At 40.4% G+C, this 17,605-nt stretch overlaps 1 protein-coding gene across 1 annotated transcript in view; it reads right to left on the bottom strand.

The window, feature by feature from the left end:
* Window positions 1–17,605, bottom strand: part of LOC116730110 (transmembrane protein 132C) — a 181,368-nt gene that overhangs the window by 45,818 nt on the left and 117,945 nt on the right. The window contains exon 4 of the mRNA XM_032579121.1: window positions 16,116–16,302. Within this exon, the coding sequence (XP_032435012.1) occupies window positions 16,116–16,302 (187 nt within the window). The remainder of the gene's footprint in view (window positions 1–16,115; window positions 16,303–17,605) is intronic.

Genomic DNA, 17,605 nt, shown 5'->3' with positions numbered 1-17,605 from the left:
GCTCACCAAAGTACAATGGATGGACTATACAAGCTGTACTGAACTTATGCTGACACTAAACTCTGCAAATAGCTCCTTCTGATGCCAAGGAGAGCTGTAATGGCTGTGCTGTACAGCAAACAGGACTCCTTATATAGGTGAGCTTAAATTACTTCATCTAATTGTAAAGCCTTACAAAAGTTCCTCATTGTGAGCCGCTCTCATTCTACTATTGGTGCCGTCTTTGACAAAGGCTCCTCTCCCCGATATCCTTCATTTCAATAGTCAGGAACCCTAAGGCATCCTTTTTTTTTTTTTCTCCACATCATCCCCTTTGTGTTGAAGCCATGCTAGTACTGAGGATTGTCAGCTTTTTCTTCCTTTTCTCTTTTAAAAAAGAAGGATCTACCTCTGGAGTGGAGGGATCTCTGCAGAATTAAACGTCACATTTGTTTAGAGTTTTCCTACGAAACCTGATGAGCGCCGACGTGACTGACTTCACGTCCACATTCATGCGTGGTCCCACAATATATATGAACACGCGCTGTCAGCTCAGTTTCTAAAGACTTACCTTGTGTTTGTGAGCTTGCAAATGAAATTCATTCATTCATTCAAAAAAAAATGGGGATTAGGTTCGACTGAAAGAAGCCTAGGCTTTAGGAGACATTGCGACTTTAGAGTGAAATGATTATTAGGAAAGCCAAGAGATAGCAAAGAATAACAAAAAAAACCCAAAAACACTTAATCATCAAATAGCTTTTCATTCAAGTTTTATAGACTGTGACAGTGTTATGGAGCAACATAAAACCCCTCTCCGTCTGTGGCACTGACTTTGATTCAATTTTCCTTAAAACTGAGGACTGCTGTAAATTAATTCCATGTCTGCTGGGATTCTTCCATTTCCAGGGGGTCATCTATAATATATAGCGGGGTAAATGGCTGAGACCCGGTGAAAGCTGAGGCTAATGTTAGATTACAGCAGCTGGAAATGACCCAGCAGGTTAGGAACAGCAGATAGCGGAGCCTGGCAGTAATAAGCCACAGCGGGATTCCATGGCGATGCATCAGTGGTCCACACACTTAAACACAGACAGCGCAATTAAACACAAAATGGAAACCAGTGGTGCAAATCAGAAGCTTACAGCAGTGTGAATAGAGACACAATGAAGTGTGGGCTTTTGAGAGTAGGAGAATTTGCCCAGTGCCTGATGAGTTTTCAATATGATCAGCATTTGAAATGTTTCAGGCCCCAAATTAAAATTTGACCAAAAATACCATGCCGCTGTCCTGTTCAGTCTGCTGCGGTACTTTAAAAGTGTTTGATGACGACTTCATCTTGTACCCAGAAATGCATTCTTAACAGCAAACATGAGATCTTGTTCACTTCTGACGTCTAATGATAAATCCAGTGGTCACATTATTCTCTGATTAGAAGTTACAGGATAGAAAGCAAGTCAGATCTGAATATGAGTTACTAAAAATGTCAAAATCATATATATTACTTATTATATTATATTTACACCTCTGACAGATTTTTAATTTTAGCATAATATATTTTTTTACATTGTTCTTTGACATAGTTTTTCTTTTTATTGTAATAGAAATCTTTCAAAGATAAACATGGCGATTAATAATCCAAGCAAACCTTTGTGATAATCATGGGTTCTTAGTGAACTGACTTATACATGAATGCAGCTTAGAGTTTGGTGCAGTATGGCATATTTAGGGTGACTCTGAAGAGCCACATAAACCATTAAGGGATTCCAGCGGCTGAATAGAGATACTGCAGTCCTTACAAAAGATCTCTATAAAATAGATTCATGAGAAACTGTATGAACCCATACAACATTGGCATGTCTAGCTGTACATCTTGTGGTTCAGCTGGAGGTACAATACTAATATTGTATTGTTCAAAACAATATTAGGAATACTTCCATCAATCGTTTAAACTTGGGAAATGATTTTCTTGGTCGGATCTGAAAAAAATTGGACCTCCTGCCAAATGTATTAACCACCAGCATGTTTTATTTTAGCTTAATAAAAATCAAATAGAGGTTGGAGACATTATGCTTAATGGTGAGAGGACTGTAAGGTAAATAATGAGCGCTGCACTTCTCTCCAGTAAGCTATTTTAAAAAACTGTGTCATAATGTTATTTTTTTGGAATCTAGTTTAAGCATAATTTCCAAATTATGCCTCAAAGTCAAAACATTTTAGTCTAATCTAACCTGACACCAGCTCCCAAGTAATCTGCAGGAGGAACGTCACAAAAAACAGCATGATGAAATCTAAATGCACATGTGTCTACTGGCCCTTTCATTTACTTGTTTGTCCTCTTTTATAGGTTCTATGTAAATATTGCTTAATATTCTAAAAAATACCTTCATTAACTTTTAAAATACATTTAGCTCTCTCTTGCTGATGCCGTTGTTTGTGTTCCTCTTACAAGCAAACCTTACAATCTCCAGTTTTGGAGACAGGGGTCTCTTGTTCAATAATCTGTGGGAGAACTGCCTGTCTGCTTTATCAAAGATCTCTCTGTTAGCATTCAGCACGCCGCTGTGGCTGGTAATGTGTTCTGGGCCGTAATTTCTCCCCATGTCTCGGTTGGATCTGAAAATAAGTGAGATTTATGGTGTCAGCCTGAGTGACATGGGCAGAATGAGAAGCAGCAAAGCCGGCTGTCCCACTGTTACGTTAGATTCTGCTTCGACAACCGTGTTAATGCGTCCACATTCTGACCCCGTGTTGCCAGCCACAGCTACCAAACAAACAGGTCAAGCATGTGTCGAGTAGGAGACTTTAGAAACTGCCTCGTGTGTCCTGCAACAAGAGTGGGCTATGTGTTAAATATGTTGGAAAAGCATAGGTGAAGCTCCCTGTGCCGTGGCTATCTCAAAGCTAACCATTTGCATGGTTGCACATAAAGCACAACTTAGACATTCTACGATTTTCTCTAAAAACCTGACAAGATGTTTGTACTACCATCATAAAGTCATTAAGTAAAAGTCTTGTTGTTTTGAAGGGCCACTATGAATTATGCTAATAGTCAACTAACCTGTTCTACATGACATTTATGTGTCGGATAAACATTTTCACAAATCAGAAACCTAAAGTGGGAGTTTGTAACTTATGATTCATACGCTTGCCATTAAATGCCACTCAGTGTCCTGAAGCTATTAAGCAGACAAAAAGAGACATGTCCTTTCATCAGTTTTCTGTGCAGTGCTCAACGTGAAACTTCCTGCCCTCGATTCCAGTGGGCGTTTAATTGGCCATAGAGCCGAGAAACATGGAGGAGAGTGGGAATAAAGGCCTTGGTAGCACTATGCAGAGCGATACATCACTGCATGACAGCGCATTGAAGTGGTGGGATGGTTGTGAAGCAAAGACACAGCCTTTTAATGAGGGTCTCTCTCTCTTGTGCCCCTCTCTTGGTTTCCCACCCTCACGCTCCCTAAGAAAGGGCCAGTTATTCGCCTGTCTTTATTCTCTCCTTTTCCTTGTTTCTTCCTGGTTGATGGAACGGACATGGCTGAAGTGTAAGAGGTGGAGGGTGTGGAGTGAGTTGGGACCAAAAACCTCTCCACTCCACCGCCATGCCTCGCTGCCTTTTAACATACCTCTGAGTGCTTTTCGGCTGCCACCACTTGTCTGAGGTACACGGCGGTCAGCAATCTGATCTGCTCATTATTGCCGGTCAAGAATGGCACAATGAGAATTACCTCCATGGCTGCTTTGATGGTTGATCTACTCACTTTAAAGGAAGATGTAATGAGGAGTCATGTGGAGGACAAAAAGAGCTTTCAACTAAGAATAAATAGTACTGCTGAGGGCCTAATTATCTGGTACCTCAGTCAATACTGAAGACACTAGATAGAAAGAGTAACCCAGTCACTGTCAGTATTCTAGGTGGAAATCTACAAAGTGACTGAAGGTGCCAAAATTGCTGTTTGCATTTATGCAGGGACCACCGTGAGACTCAACAGTTTGACAGCCAAGAGAAAAACTAACACAACATGTCATCTCAAGGCACTTTACAAAAAAGGGTTAATTCATTCCAGTTGATCCAAATCGTCCAACAATGCAGTCAAGTTCAGTTCATTATTCAAATCAGTTTATAAAGTTTTCTTTATAAACCAAACAGATTCCACTGAGTAATAGACTTGCAACATACTAGTGTAGCATGGAGCAACACTAGATAGTCCCTTTCATTCAATGGTTGACTTTACAGCAATCCCTCATACTGAGCAAGCATGTGGCGACAGCAGAGAGAAAAACTTCCCTATAACAGGAAGAAACTTCAGAAGAATCTGTCTCAGTGTGAACAGCCATCTGCCCCGACTGACTGAAATAATCTTCCCAACTAAACAAAAATGGACAACTAGGTGACATGACCTTGTTTGAGGCAATTTTCCAATTGTAAGTATTCTATTCTATTTTAAATACTCGGCTCTAATTTCAGTGTTTACTTTTTAAAGTGAGCGAAATGTCTTTTTTTTTGTTTGTTTTAAGGCGGAATACTTTTTTTTCAATTTGTCCTTGCTGCTAATTAGTTTCTTTACTTTGTCTAAAAAACAAAAGGCACGTTCACACCGTCTAGGTGAAGGTCTAAACAAAAGAAATGCACCAGAAAGAAATGAAATATTAAAGCTGTGAAACGTTCCCGCAATGTTTTTTTCTGGAATTTGACTTAATGACCAGGCCAGTGTGCATCCAAAGGGCATGACAAATAAAATACTTTCAAAAGACCTGTGAAATAAAAAGTGCTGGTGTTGAGTCATTCAGAATGATTTATACCTGTGGGTATTAAACACTTTATGACGAGTGCCACTTCAGTAAAAGTTTTCCAGGTTTCACTATTTCTACAGACTTTTTAAAACAAAAATACAACAAGATTTAAACAGTGTCTTTCTGTTACTACTGAATGGTAGTCTGTCTTCCACTTTTACTTAAAAGTTGAAGTTTGTAGTTGGAGAAATTAAGAGAACGGTCCAAAGAAGTTGGACTTCTCAATAGGAAATTCAGTTTTCTCGAACAACGACCGTAAAATCCAACATGACCAACTTACATGAAAACAACCTTCTGAAGCGCAAATAAGTGCAGACTATTTCTATCCTATTACATATTTCGCACACTCAGTCATATACGACCTCCTTCGATGACCATATTGCTAAACTTTTTGAAAATATAGATTACAGAGCAATTTAGGTAATCTGTACTAGCATTGGGTTCCAATGCTAGTACCAGTAAGCAAATCCACATAAATATTGCTCAGCAAATCACACTGATTTTGAAAACTGGAACGGAAACAAGTGGAAAAAAAAAAATGGTTTAATATCATTTCCAGATCCAGCTTTGGTATTCAGGGGTAAATTAAACCACCACCTCATGTTTCTGATTCAACGTTATCTATAGCATCACAGCAAATATGTTTGGATTGCACCTCAGAAAAAAAAAAACTAATCACAAAACTTCTTTTGAGTGTCAGTAACGGAGGTCTGAGTGCCACAGTTTTATTAGAATCATGGATTTATACTGCGTTCACAACTTTCAAAACAACCTCAACATCATCTAAGCTTCTCGCACAGTTATGCATGACAATCGACACGGCGGTTCATGGGGAGTATTAACGTTTTAGTCACACTGGATTGCTCTCAACTGTAAATTATTTATGAGTTGCACATGATTTATGGGAAAACTTTGACTCTGGGGAAGTGTCAAAGTGACACGCTGCTGACAGGACAAATCCCACCACAAATAATAAGTACATGATAATTTGTTCCTGATGCCTTACTCTACATCTCTAATTGGAAACATGATTTTTTTTTTTTTTTTTTTTCAGTGATGCAAAAAGCCTATCAAATGGTGTGCCACGTTTTATTCAGGGCACAAGAAAACAACAGCAGACAGATAATCTCTGTAATAAAGCATTGTGCGGTTATAATACTTATTGATTATATCTAAATTCATCTCCAGTTTGTCATTTTTAAATTTGCTTGACCTAGAAAGTACATCAACATACGACCATAGAGTCTGCACTGGCAGCGTCAAACTTATGAGTTATTGAAGGAAGGCACTAGAGGGACAGAGCCACCCTCAGGAGCCCAGTGGCCATGAATTGCATGTCCATCTTTTGAAAGGAAGCTCCTGAATAAAACATGACTGAGCATGGAAGTACTATATTATAAGTTTATAGAACAAATCCCCTACAGTTCTTAAGAATACTACTATGGTGATACATTTAGATCAGTGGGTCGGGGAGGAAAACGAATGTCCCTAATGTATTTCAATAACAGTAAGATGAAGCTATGGAAGAATCCAGGCCATGCATGGGGGAATAAACCACCTCCCGGCACCAGCAGGGGGGCTTTGGGATGGGCAAGCTGAGTGATGCTGCCTCTGGCGTAGCAACCCCTCTGCTTGTGCCTCTGCTGTTGTTCTCTGAAAACATGGCTGAGCGCCAGAGGGCCAGCCTGTGCCACTCTGCTTAATTTCAGCCCAGTATTCGTCACACAGAGCCAATCGATGGAGAGTTCTTCACCTACAGCCAACCATGCCTGTAGGGGGATGACCCCGTGACCCCTCTCCCAGTTCTTAACTTCTCTAAAATCCAGATCCATGCTGTCAGCTTGCTTGGCTTTGCTTAGTCTAGCCGTTTTCTGGACACGGAACAGGCAATACACATGGCCACCCTGACGGTAGCCCACTTGTGTCAGGAAAATATGCCCATTCCCCTTACAGCCTACAAGAAATGGACGGAAGCCAACGTAACTAGAAGAGTGTCAGAATATTGAAATATGATTTAGATGTTGTCTTAAAATCTCTCCACGCATTTTGTGTTTTTGCACTACTGCGCAAATCATTTCAGAGGACTGGAGAGGTCTACCGCGCCAGAAAAAGTAGGAAGGCTCGCAGCATTCAGTCAGAGAAACTAAAACATAAGTGGTTCCACTGGGTACATTCTCAGCCACTTTGTGTAGGCATAAAACAAACTTTTACATAACTGTGGTGCTTTGCGTGTGCATAAAGCTATCCTTTTCAGGTCATCTTCAGGGGAATGCAAAGACACCATAAACAAGCAATTTGACCTCACTTGTAAAGACGCTTTCAGGAGCACAGCGGAGAGGCTGCCTGTTTTAATGGTGACAGAGGCTGTTTGAGTGTCACTGTAATGAGAGAGCTTTGAAAGGTAACAAAACCGCCCCACTCACTTATGGTATTCAATTAGAGGAGGATTTCAGAGCATGCAGTCTTTCTGAGTGACACAGGATTTGCCATTAAACCTCAGAATATCTGCCTTTTGTGAACGCACCTCCCCATGTGCAGCGGCACATGAAAAGCAGTAAGGCCGCCCACGCATTTCCCCACTTCTCCCGTGTGCCGTCATAGAAAGTTAACATGTGGGTCCTTACGAGTCCTGTTCAGCGTCCTGTCATCAGAAAGGACGCTGTAAATATTCTGTCAATATTCAGAAAGGTGTTTTCCTGACACTTGGACGTTAAGTGATAGTTGAAGTGAGGATCTATTGTAAGGGTATAAGAATTTATGCGTCGGAATGAAACTCACATTATTACCTTAAGTCAAAGAAAAAAACAACAATTGTACATGGGTTTTCACACACAAACAGAAAACACTATATAAACGTCTAATTGCTTTTATTTCAACATGTATAAATACTTCTGTTAAAATTATATATAAATGATTAGAATAACTATAATATTATACATAAGATGCATTTATAATTTTGAGTTTGATGCATACAGTTAATCAAATATACACATAAATATATGCAGAAATAAGTAGTTGCCTTTCAGTACTTAATGTTGTACTTTTCTGCTGTTAATTAGTCAGACTGCCAAGCAGCTGATTACAGCCTCTACCTGAGCAGACAAGCTGCCCATGTGTTGCTAACTGTAGCTGCGTTTCATGGAAAAGCATTTTATTAGCATTTTAACCAGCGTTCTGTGTCTTTAAAAAGAAGACAGTGGTTATTCACATGAGAAATTGAGAGAGGAGGCAGTGGGTGACCCATAAACTTCATATGTGAAATATGTGCCGAGAACAGAAGTTATAGAGCGTTCAAGGTCAAAACAACTCGGGTTACATAAAAACAACAACAACAAAAAAAACCTATCATAGCAGTTTTTGTGAATGTTACTGTTTTGATGTCTAAAAGCCGTACTGTGACGAGAAATGCTTTACATGTTCCGTCATCAGCAAGAGTTTCACACTGGAGAATTATTGGTGGCGCACTGCCTCCAACCTCCATTTCCCACAAAAATAATTGGCTATTTGAAAAGGTAACAAATGGTTTAATGTTTCCAAAATAGCCTTAACTAAACTACTATGAGGTTGTTTTTTTGTTTGGTTTTTGTTTTTTTTAGATTGGAGTCATTGTAAGACAACAGAAGTCTGCTTTAGTTTTGGCTCCTCTCGTGGAAGAACTAAACTTCAATCTAAATCTGGATTTACAATAAATTGAGACACCAGGAAAGCTACATGACAGGTAAAATATGAACATTGACATGGCCGCTATTTTTTCAGTAAAGAGTAATATATCACACTACCATAGCAATCGGTAAAATAATTAACTTTTTAAAGGATTAATGAGTAGTCAGAGTTGGATTACTTCTGCAAGGCAACTGCGTCAACTGGGTATGAACTGTCAATAACCTTTTTAACAGAGCCTCACTTCAAAACTAGCGATCCCTTTAAGACACACTGCCTCAAAGAGAGCCATCATGTTCTGGATCAGAGAGGCATTTGTCACAATCTGTTGTCCTAATTAGCATTACATGGAGGGTGACACATGCACATACGGCAGCAGCCTCAATGAGTGCCACCACTTCATCATCAGCCTCTGTAGTGTAATACTAATGGTTTCACACTTGTGGTCCATCCGTCAGCCCCTCATTGTAAACTGCGTGACTCATTCAGTGTGAAGAATAAAATATGCTAGGTTTGATCCCATTTCATTAAAGCGGCAGGAGGGGGTTAGGTGGAAGGGGTGGAGGTGTTTAGCAGTAGTGGCCAAATTCAAAGTGTTTCAGCCTGCAATGTCGGGACAAATAGTAAAAAAAAAAAAAAAAATTGGGCTCAGGACGCATTTATACAGTATTATCTGGCATGTAAGCGCTCACGTCTGATGATAAATGGTCCTCCTCATTTTACTTGCCTGGCAGAGAAGATGTGCATGGCGACAGAGGGCAAAAGAATGGAAAAGAGCAAAGTAAAACATTCATTGGACAATGCTGATTGATGGCTTTATCATGTTAGAGGCGAAGTGGCCTGAGAAGGCCAGGGTGATGATGTATTGTTTAACAATACATCGGAACAGTACGTGAATACAAACCGCTGCCTTCATTTCTCCTCATCTCCATGCCTGCGAATGTGGGCGTGCGAGCGAGCGCAGTTTGGTGTCTCGGCTGGAACAGGAAGACTGATGAGTCAAGATATGATGTATGCCCTGTCCTCCTGCTCCCTCTCCATCAGCAGGCATCCACGGCATGGGTAATGACGACGAGGGCAGCCTGGACAGCAGCGTATTACTTTACAATGCTAAAAGATAATGAACTAGCTTCCCGCTGCGGTGGGAAAATCTTCTCAGGCATCCAATTACTGCCTTTAAAATCCATCTCCAGATGACCCAAAAAACACACACACACTTTTGTCTGCTTCTATTTTGAAGCTCAAGTGAAAAAATTGGGAATGTCAACAAAGTGAGGGAGGCAGAGGTTGATAAGGGAGGCAATTAATCTACATTTTTAATATACTAATGGATGTTTGTCCGGGTCGAAACGGTGAGGGGTGGGGGAGTAAATAGTGAAAGAAATCACGGAGGAGCAAAACAGAAGGAACAAATCTACAAAGGCAGTTTAGGAAGAAACGTAAGTGGCGCTACAGTTGACAGAGGCATTTTCTCACTCTGAACTCACTGAAGCTCTTGACTACTCCTTTCATTTGGTGCTTTGAAATAATTGCTGCATTTGCAAAAGTTCTGCTTCACAGTTTGAAATTGGTGACAAAGTGGCGAGCGGTGCTCAGAGCCCTCCCAGTGCATGTGGGTATGTGACAACACACAGGAGGAACCTTCTTCAAAGAGAGCTAAAAAGGAAAAAAAAGGAAACTTTTCTCCCAGAAGGACGCTGCTGCTTTCCCACAAGTGTTACCCGTGGCAGAGCCTATCGCTTTGCTGCTGTAGTGCAATAAAAAGCCTTTTTATAATAAACTATTCCGGCAAGGCCGCAACATTTTACAGCACGCTGTAAAGGGGACGGAGAAACTGCTGAAGTAATCGACCATAAATGTGATCAAACCCAAAATAAACTTCCCATTACCAACAGTCATTAGCTTCGTTACACTGTAACCTTTAGAGATGTAGTCAGGTGCAGACCTTCGTTCAATTTTTGAAATTGTTTTGGGTCAAAACCTGATTACAGCCGCCTTTACGTTGTGATAAGGCTTAGTAGAAGCTCATTAGACTAATTAGAGCTAATTACAGATGAGGAGACTTTCTAAAGAAGGAGTTGTGTCAACAGATGCCCTCAGCATTCTCTGTGAAGTATGTCCTCTTAACTTCATTAGAAAGAAAGATTTCAGAATTACCCCTTCGCTCCACTGACAGTGACATTTCTTTTTCTGTTTTGCCTCCCTTTCCTCATCGGTTTTCATATTTTTCATTGCTTTTACTGTCTGTCAGCATAATTGACCATGAAACTGTTCCACAGTTATCAAAAAAAGTAAAAATGCCAATTGGATGTTGCCAGTCAGCAGTGGAAGGCCCCCAAAACAGTTCATCTTACGTAGAGAGGAGGATCTGTGATGCTTATTACAGTAAACAGCATTATGAAAGCTTTGAAATATCAGGAAATTGTATATATTTGGTGGGCCCTAAACTGAAATTGTTGAGTGTCAAAATGGTTTATCAAAAACAATTTTTCTTTAACGGATATCTCCGACTTCTAAAATTCTGTAGGAAACCTGTGGGGTGAGATGAAAATAAGACAGCATAGGAAAGTACTCTAGACTCTAGATGTCCTAGAGAGACTGAAAAAAATATGAAAATGAAAAAGAAATGGTCAGAGACCACATATAAATAATGTAACAGTGGAGGGGAATCAGTATTTGTCAAACCAACATTTCTTTTTCGATACAACTATTTCTTAATGTGAGATTTTTCTCAATGTACTCAACTAAAACGTTGGATATTTTTATAATTTTCCACATGTAAATACCACAAGAAAATTTTAATTTATCCAAAGAGCTTTTACACTTTTACATGTTTTTATCAGGAATATTGTAAAGACCATAACTGTGGGAACGCAGTACAATGTGCTGTTATATTTTTGACACCGCAGATCCCAAATGGCACTCGATATCATAAACTCAAAGCCCAGTTTGCAGCTTTAGGCAAGTTTCAAGCATGCTAAGCTTCCTGTTTTATCTCCTTTTGTTTTGTCTCCACCTCCAAGGTGAAACAGGCCGCGGGAATCCGACAACCTCATGGTGTTCTCACTAGATCGACCCGCAAAGAGTAAATTTCGCCAAAAGGGATAAATCAACGTCGCTCACATGTTGAACAAACTTAGACTCAGAAAACTTCAATCAGTTGGATTTTACCTTTAAAGCGTCATGCTCTCGGATATGCTGCTGCTGCTGCTGTGCAACGTTAGCTCACTTACTAACATACAAATCGCTTTCCTAAGCTGAAACCTTCAAATATTGAAACACTTAACATGCCTCAGCATTTGTGTTAAGAGATTAACACTGTGGCAGGTCTCCCATTTCTTATTTCAACAATCCTCATAAAAAGGCATGCAAATATAACATATTCTATATACAAGAGTGTGACTTCTTAATCTTCAGCACTCCCATTACAGACTTCAGTTCTGTGTGCAGGAAAACCTGTTGTATCAGAATTGGAACATGTTTCCTCTGGAGGAAAGGAGATGATGGTGTGGGCTGATTTATCTGTGTGTGTGTGTAAACGGGGGGGGGAAATGTCGGCTCTGCTTTTACTTTACCTTATTTCCTCTTTTCTATCTGCGAGGCGTGTTGCAGGGAGGAGGGAGAGGACCTTATCTTTGCGGCTTTTCATGCCACAGTGATCCCGAGTAATCTAATTCAGCCTTCCCTTTTCTCGCTTGTGTGCTTCTCACACATTGGGACATGCAGATTGTAAAAACTTTATGCATGTGACGGCGTGTGTGTGTGCGTGGGTGGGTGAGAGGGAAAGTGGGTAACGAAAAAGGAGGACCGAGGGAGATGGACAGAGTTAATGAGTCCTGAATGTGTCTTCATGTATTGGTATTTTTGTGTGAGCGTGTTACGTGCTGAACCAGGAGATGCTGTGCACCTCTGGAAGCTGTTTGTGAAAGAAAAGAAAAAAAACACACACACACACACCCACACAGGAGGAAATGTGAAACAACTGCATGTCACCAAGTCTAATGTTGGAAAACATGCAAGTGCATCTCAATATGAAAATATGAAAGAATGGGAAACAAAACATAAACGTTAAATTCCCAACGCATTTGTTTTTGTCATTTTCATGAAAATGTACAATATTATAGTCGCCACTAAAGAAAAGCATTTCAGTGTTATGCAATGGCTTTTTAATGACTTGCACAATTATGGGGGAGGGTGCTGAATTGACAGCTGTCCTGTAAACACTAACACCCTTCACAAAAGGCACCTTTCAGTGCTTAAAAAAAAAAAGCCTGGGAGCGAGAGCTCAGTCCAAGTATATCAATGGGAAGTTGAGTGGGAGGCAAGTTCATTTGTACAGCACAATTCACACACAGCACAATCCACACTGCTTTCCAAAAAAAATTTGAGGAAAAAGTTTAAAATGATAGAATCCTACAAGGCTTTGTTTATTTCTCGAATTGTCAAATGCTGCACTATTTTACGTGAGGTGTGCTCCAGTAAAACAGTCTAAGATGAAGGTTGTTCTTTCCTCAAGAGGCATCTTTATGTTTTGTAAGAGAAGCAGAAGCTAAGTTTAAAGATAAAGTTGGGCACATGTTATTTGTTGTTTTTGGTGACAGGCGTTTGTTTTGGCTTTGCCCTGAAGTCTCTCTTGCTTCAACTCACCTTACGGATTTCAAACAATCCTCCAACTTTCTGAGTTTTGTCCTGGCTTTTGAGTTTGCCAACAAGGCAAACTGCTTCATTCCCACAGAATCCACTGACCGCCATCCTTAAAGTTTGGCACCCGAGTTTCCAGTTGGAAAATACTCTGAAGTAGGTTGGTTAAGATGTTAAGGAGATCTTCTGCAAAGCAGAGCAACCTCATGCTGCTACTCTGCTTATTCCTTCCCAAGCAGAAGGAAAAGGTTGCATCAGCAAAAAGGATAAGAGAATCATGAAGCAGAATCTATTTAAGAGTTTGAGGGAAATTTACATTTAACCCTCCGTCACTGATGGAGGGAGACACGCCGTCTGATGGTTGCAGTACGCCATGTTTTACCTAGTCTAAAGTCAGCAGAGTCATCTATAAGAAAATGTTGGAGCTTCCTCTTACTGATGACCTTTGTGGACATGTTGATTTCATTTTCAAACAGAACTTGGCCCGGCCTACACAGAAGTATCAATATCTGGTTTGTTGACCATATGGACCTGCTATCATCTGAACAAATACCCTGCTTTATCATAAACAACCAATCAGAGTCAGGAGGAGGGACTTAGAGTCAGTCACTCTCTGCTATGCTACAGCTAGTTCACAACCACAAAGCCTGTCATGAATGCTCAGGCTAGTTAGCATTGTAACCGATTACAGCACACAAACAGCTTTCCTCGAACGGTAAGTTGTGTCTCCGCCATTAGCACATTTTGCAGCGCATTCACAAGGATTATTGACAGCATTAGGACCTTCCCCTTGGCTCTGATTGGTTGTTTTTGACAGAGAGTGGCGCATTTCTTCAGATGGATATGATAGCTCTTGCAGAAGGTGGAGGAGCACAAGCCTTCCATAGATTATCTGTCTCAATTTGCACTACCATGACTTATTGATAACTTTAATAAAAGTGTAAAAATGAAAAAAAAAAAATGTATATATAAAACACCACAGCAGTTTCACTGATTGGCTGATTGGATCCATACCCTGCTTAGTGTGTAATTGAATCGAATCACTGAAATAACTAAACTTTATGAACATATTCTAATTGCCTGAAATGTTCTTGTAAAAATAATTTAAAAACAACTGCAGAGCAGCGTATCAGATTATGTTCTGCTGTCAAAAATCTTTTTCAGTAAAGGGAACAGTACAGGTCCCTACTGGCTTACAGAAGAAAGTGCACACACACACACGAATACACACAGGAATATCATCATTACCTCCTATTTGCCATCTAAGTAATCCTGTCTAACTGATTTAGCCAAGTTCAGGAAATAATGGTAATGTTGGTTTCATTGAGATGGATTGTTGCTGCTACGATTAAAAAAAAGTCATATGATTTATGGCGAGCAATAAAAATGGCTCACTGTGTAAAATGAGCAGAACCATCACCTTGAGAAAGAATGACTGAGCATGTTCTGTCTTAAAAATATATATATATTTTTCACTCATTTGGGCTCCACACAACTGCAAATTAACAATACAAACACAAAAATAAGTGCAAAAATCTTTGGTTTTTGTTTTCCGTTTTACTGTTGCCGAATAAAGCCTTTTGAAAAGAATCACACACAATCGTCTATGCGGGTTTTTGTCATTTTAAAAGTGTGGGAGCGACTCTATGTTCCTGGAGCACCCAAAGCAGGGTGTTACGTCAGTGACATGAAAAGGATGCGAGAAAAGGAAGTCGGATAATACGGGAGCGTTAAAGACGGCGCTGCAATTATCCGGAGAATGGATCAGTGGGTGAGGATGCCTCGTGTTCCTCTAAATCCAGGAACAGCCGCCCACAGGCATCAATCATCCGTGTAGCTACGGGCTATACTTGGAGAATGGGAATAACGCAACTGTCGGGTCTCTATCCTACACATCAGAGGTCGCAAAATAAAAATAATTACAATCTTTTTTCTTTTAATTTTTAGTAATCAGCACTGTTGTAACACAGTGCCTCTACTTTATTCTTTTTGTCAACACAGCTGATGTTTCTTGCAGCTCACCTGTACGCTGCTGTTCTGCGTCAGAGGCAGCGCTCTCTGGGATGCACAACAAAGCTGCAGAAATGCATGAAGGGTGATCCGTGTGAACTTTGACAAGAGTGAATCTTACACAGCAGGCTCCCTGGGCCTTGCCGAGAAAGATACACAGCTCCAGGCTTCCCCCTCAGGTCAAAACCAGATCCAATCTGAGGCCTGTGGTAAGCTACACCGCTCTCGTTTCCTCGCCTGATCCTAAATGCACGCCACGGGGCTCCGGCCTGCAGGATATCACCACCTCTACCTTCCCAGTGGAAACAGCAGAGGTCCGAGAGGTGAAGACTGTATGTATGTGTGTGAAAGTTGTATGTATTTTATTGTGGTTTATAAGGCACATCAGCATAAAGTGGTAAAGCGGAAGCAAAAACTTGGTTTTCAAAGTGACTTTCCCCTTACACTGCGATACCTTAAATAGAATCCAGTTTAGTCAATTGATCAACTAAATGGAAAATTAGCTCCATCTGTGAGTGAAAAACAATCGTGGCATGAGACGGATGTTCCTTGAAAGCACCAGAAGTCGGGATATTGTCCGGGTTATTGTTTTATAACCTAATTCCGCTTCAGTCATTTCCTTAATCCTATTCCTGAGCTTTCAGGTGTGTTTCTTGGTGTTTTGATGTTGTTTGAGAATAAACTGCACAAATACTTACTTTACTTCTTAACTGAAGTATGTGAACAAAACTACAACAAAGTGTGAGCTAGTAGTATTGCAGTTATTTTTAACATATGTAAATTCATTGCATAATTTTAATTTCATTGGTATTTGTTTTGAAACAATACCGTGTCCCGAATATGTCATTCTGTTTAATTTATCCCCCATTGGTAGTTAGTTTAGTTTTTCTTTCCTGTTATGAAAACCCATGAGCGCAGGATCCATGCATAAATTTGTGCTTGAAACTACTTAAATGCTCGATTTTACATGCAGAGCAAGAAGAGAGGAGCCATGTATTTTGATGCTCCACTGAGCTGGATGAAACATCACTCACCATGGCCAGAGGCACAATGCCTGCCAGTTCCTCCTGCGCCAGGCGAATCTCTGTCTCGACCTCTTTTGTGATGGCGCGACTGGCCGGGTACTCCACTTGCCAGGCCATCCAGCGGCTGCCTGTCGGCTGTGGGAAGCTTTCCATTTTCAGATCCACCTGGAGAACCCTCTGAGCTCCCAACTCAGATCTATAATTACATATAAACAAAAAAAAACAAGACATCAGTGAAGGTTGAAACACGGCTGGGTGAGAAATAACTCTCAGTGCTTGCCTAAAGTGTTCATAGCCATTGAACTTTTTCACACGTTCTCACATATTATGCAGATGATTCAAAGTTATCTGAGGGCAACGCAGCCCTGTGTTATGTGCAGCACAGGGCGGCACATAATTGTAAAGTGGATGGAAAGGTTTGTGTGGCTTTTAGCACCTTTTATGAATGACAATCTTAAAAATGTGACATTAATGCTTTCTTAAACCACACATTGATGCGACTGCATCAAATATTTTAGGGTATGTCTTTAAACTTTGAACATCTGCAAACAGAACTTTGTCTCAAATTCTCTAGGAGATTAATGTGAACCAGCAACTCTTAAATTCTGGCCAAGATTCTCCTTTGGATTTAGGCCTGGACTTTTTCTAGGCTATTAAAGCACATGCATATTATTTGATCTAAATCATATTATTACACTTTTATTTGGGGGCTTACTGCATGACACACTTTTCAGTGCACTATTTTATATTGGTCTATGTATAACAATAAAATCACAGTTAAACACATTTAAGTTTGTGGTTGTAATGTAAATAAAGGTTAAAAAAATTGACATGAATACTTTCTGAATCTAAGGTTTCTGTGTGACTGTGAACTCATTCTGGTCATTTTGTGACCTTAGGATGACGAGTGTTAAAATTTATTTCCATTTATTTCACCTCAGTTTATAAGATCTGTAAGAAGAAGCAGCAGTTTAATGCCCGAGGTTTTTTTCCCCGGGAGAGTTTAAAGAAACGTTTCGCTGCACATCAACCCCCGCTAAGGTGTTGATGGTTAGGTTTGTCACCGGCGCCCTTGTTTGCTCTGGAGGACCGTAAATACACGACGAGCTTTGGCATGATCCGCAGCAGCTCTGAATTAAGTCAGACAAATGGAGAGCGTTGCTAATAAAAATTTCCCATGGCACCATAAGTCTCTGGTTCTCACAGTTTAAATATACAACCGGAGGCAGGAAAAGGTCAGCATTTCACAGGAGCCGGAGGAGATGCGAAATGGCAAGAGATCTGTTAGCCGCGTCCCGTGTGTCAAATGGCAGGAACTCCTCGCCAATAAATTTCACACGCGCTCTCTGTGGTACCCTGGTGCAAAACGCTGTCATGTAATTTGGTGAGAAGAGACAGACGGGGAGAGATGCATAAATCCACGCAGCAATTTGTGTGGAGAAAATGTTCTTTGTGCATATGTGGAGTAAAAAATACTGTAAATCTCCAGGCATTACGTC

The sequence above is a fragment of the Xiphophorus hellerii genome, chromosome 12 (genome assembly GCF_003331165.1).
Source record: "Xiphophorus hellerii strain 12219 chromosome 12, Xiphophorus_hellerii-4.1, whole genome shotgun sequence".
Taxonomy (NCBI): Eukaryota; Metazoa; Chordata; class Actinopteri; order Cyprinodontiformes; family Poeciliidae; genus Xiphophorus; species Xiphophorus hellerii.
Note: the sequence above shows the minus strand (reverse complement) of the source record. Positions and strands in the feature narration are given on the sequence as shown.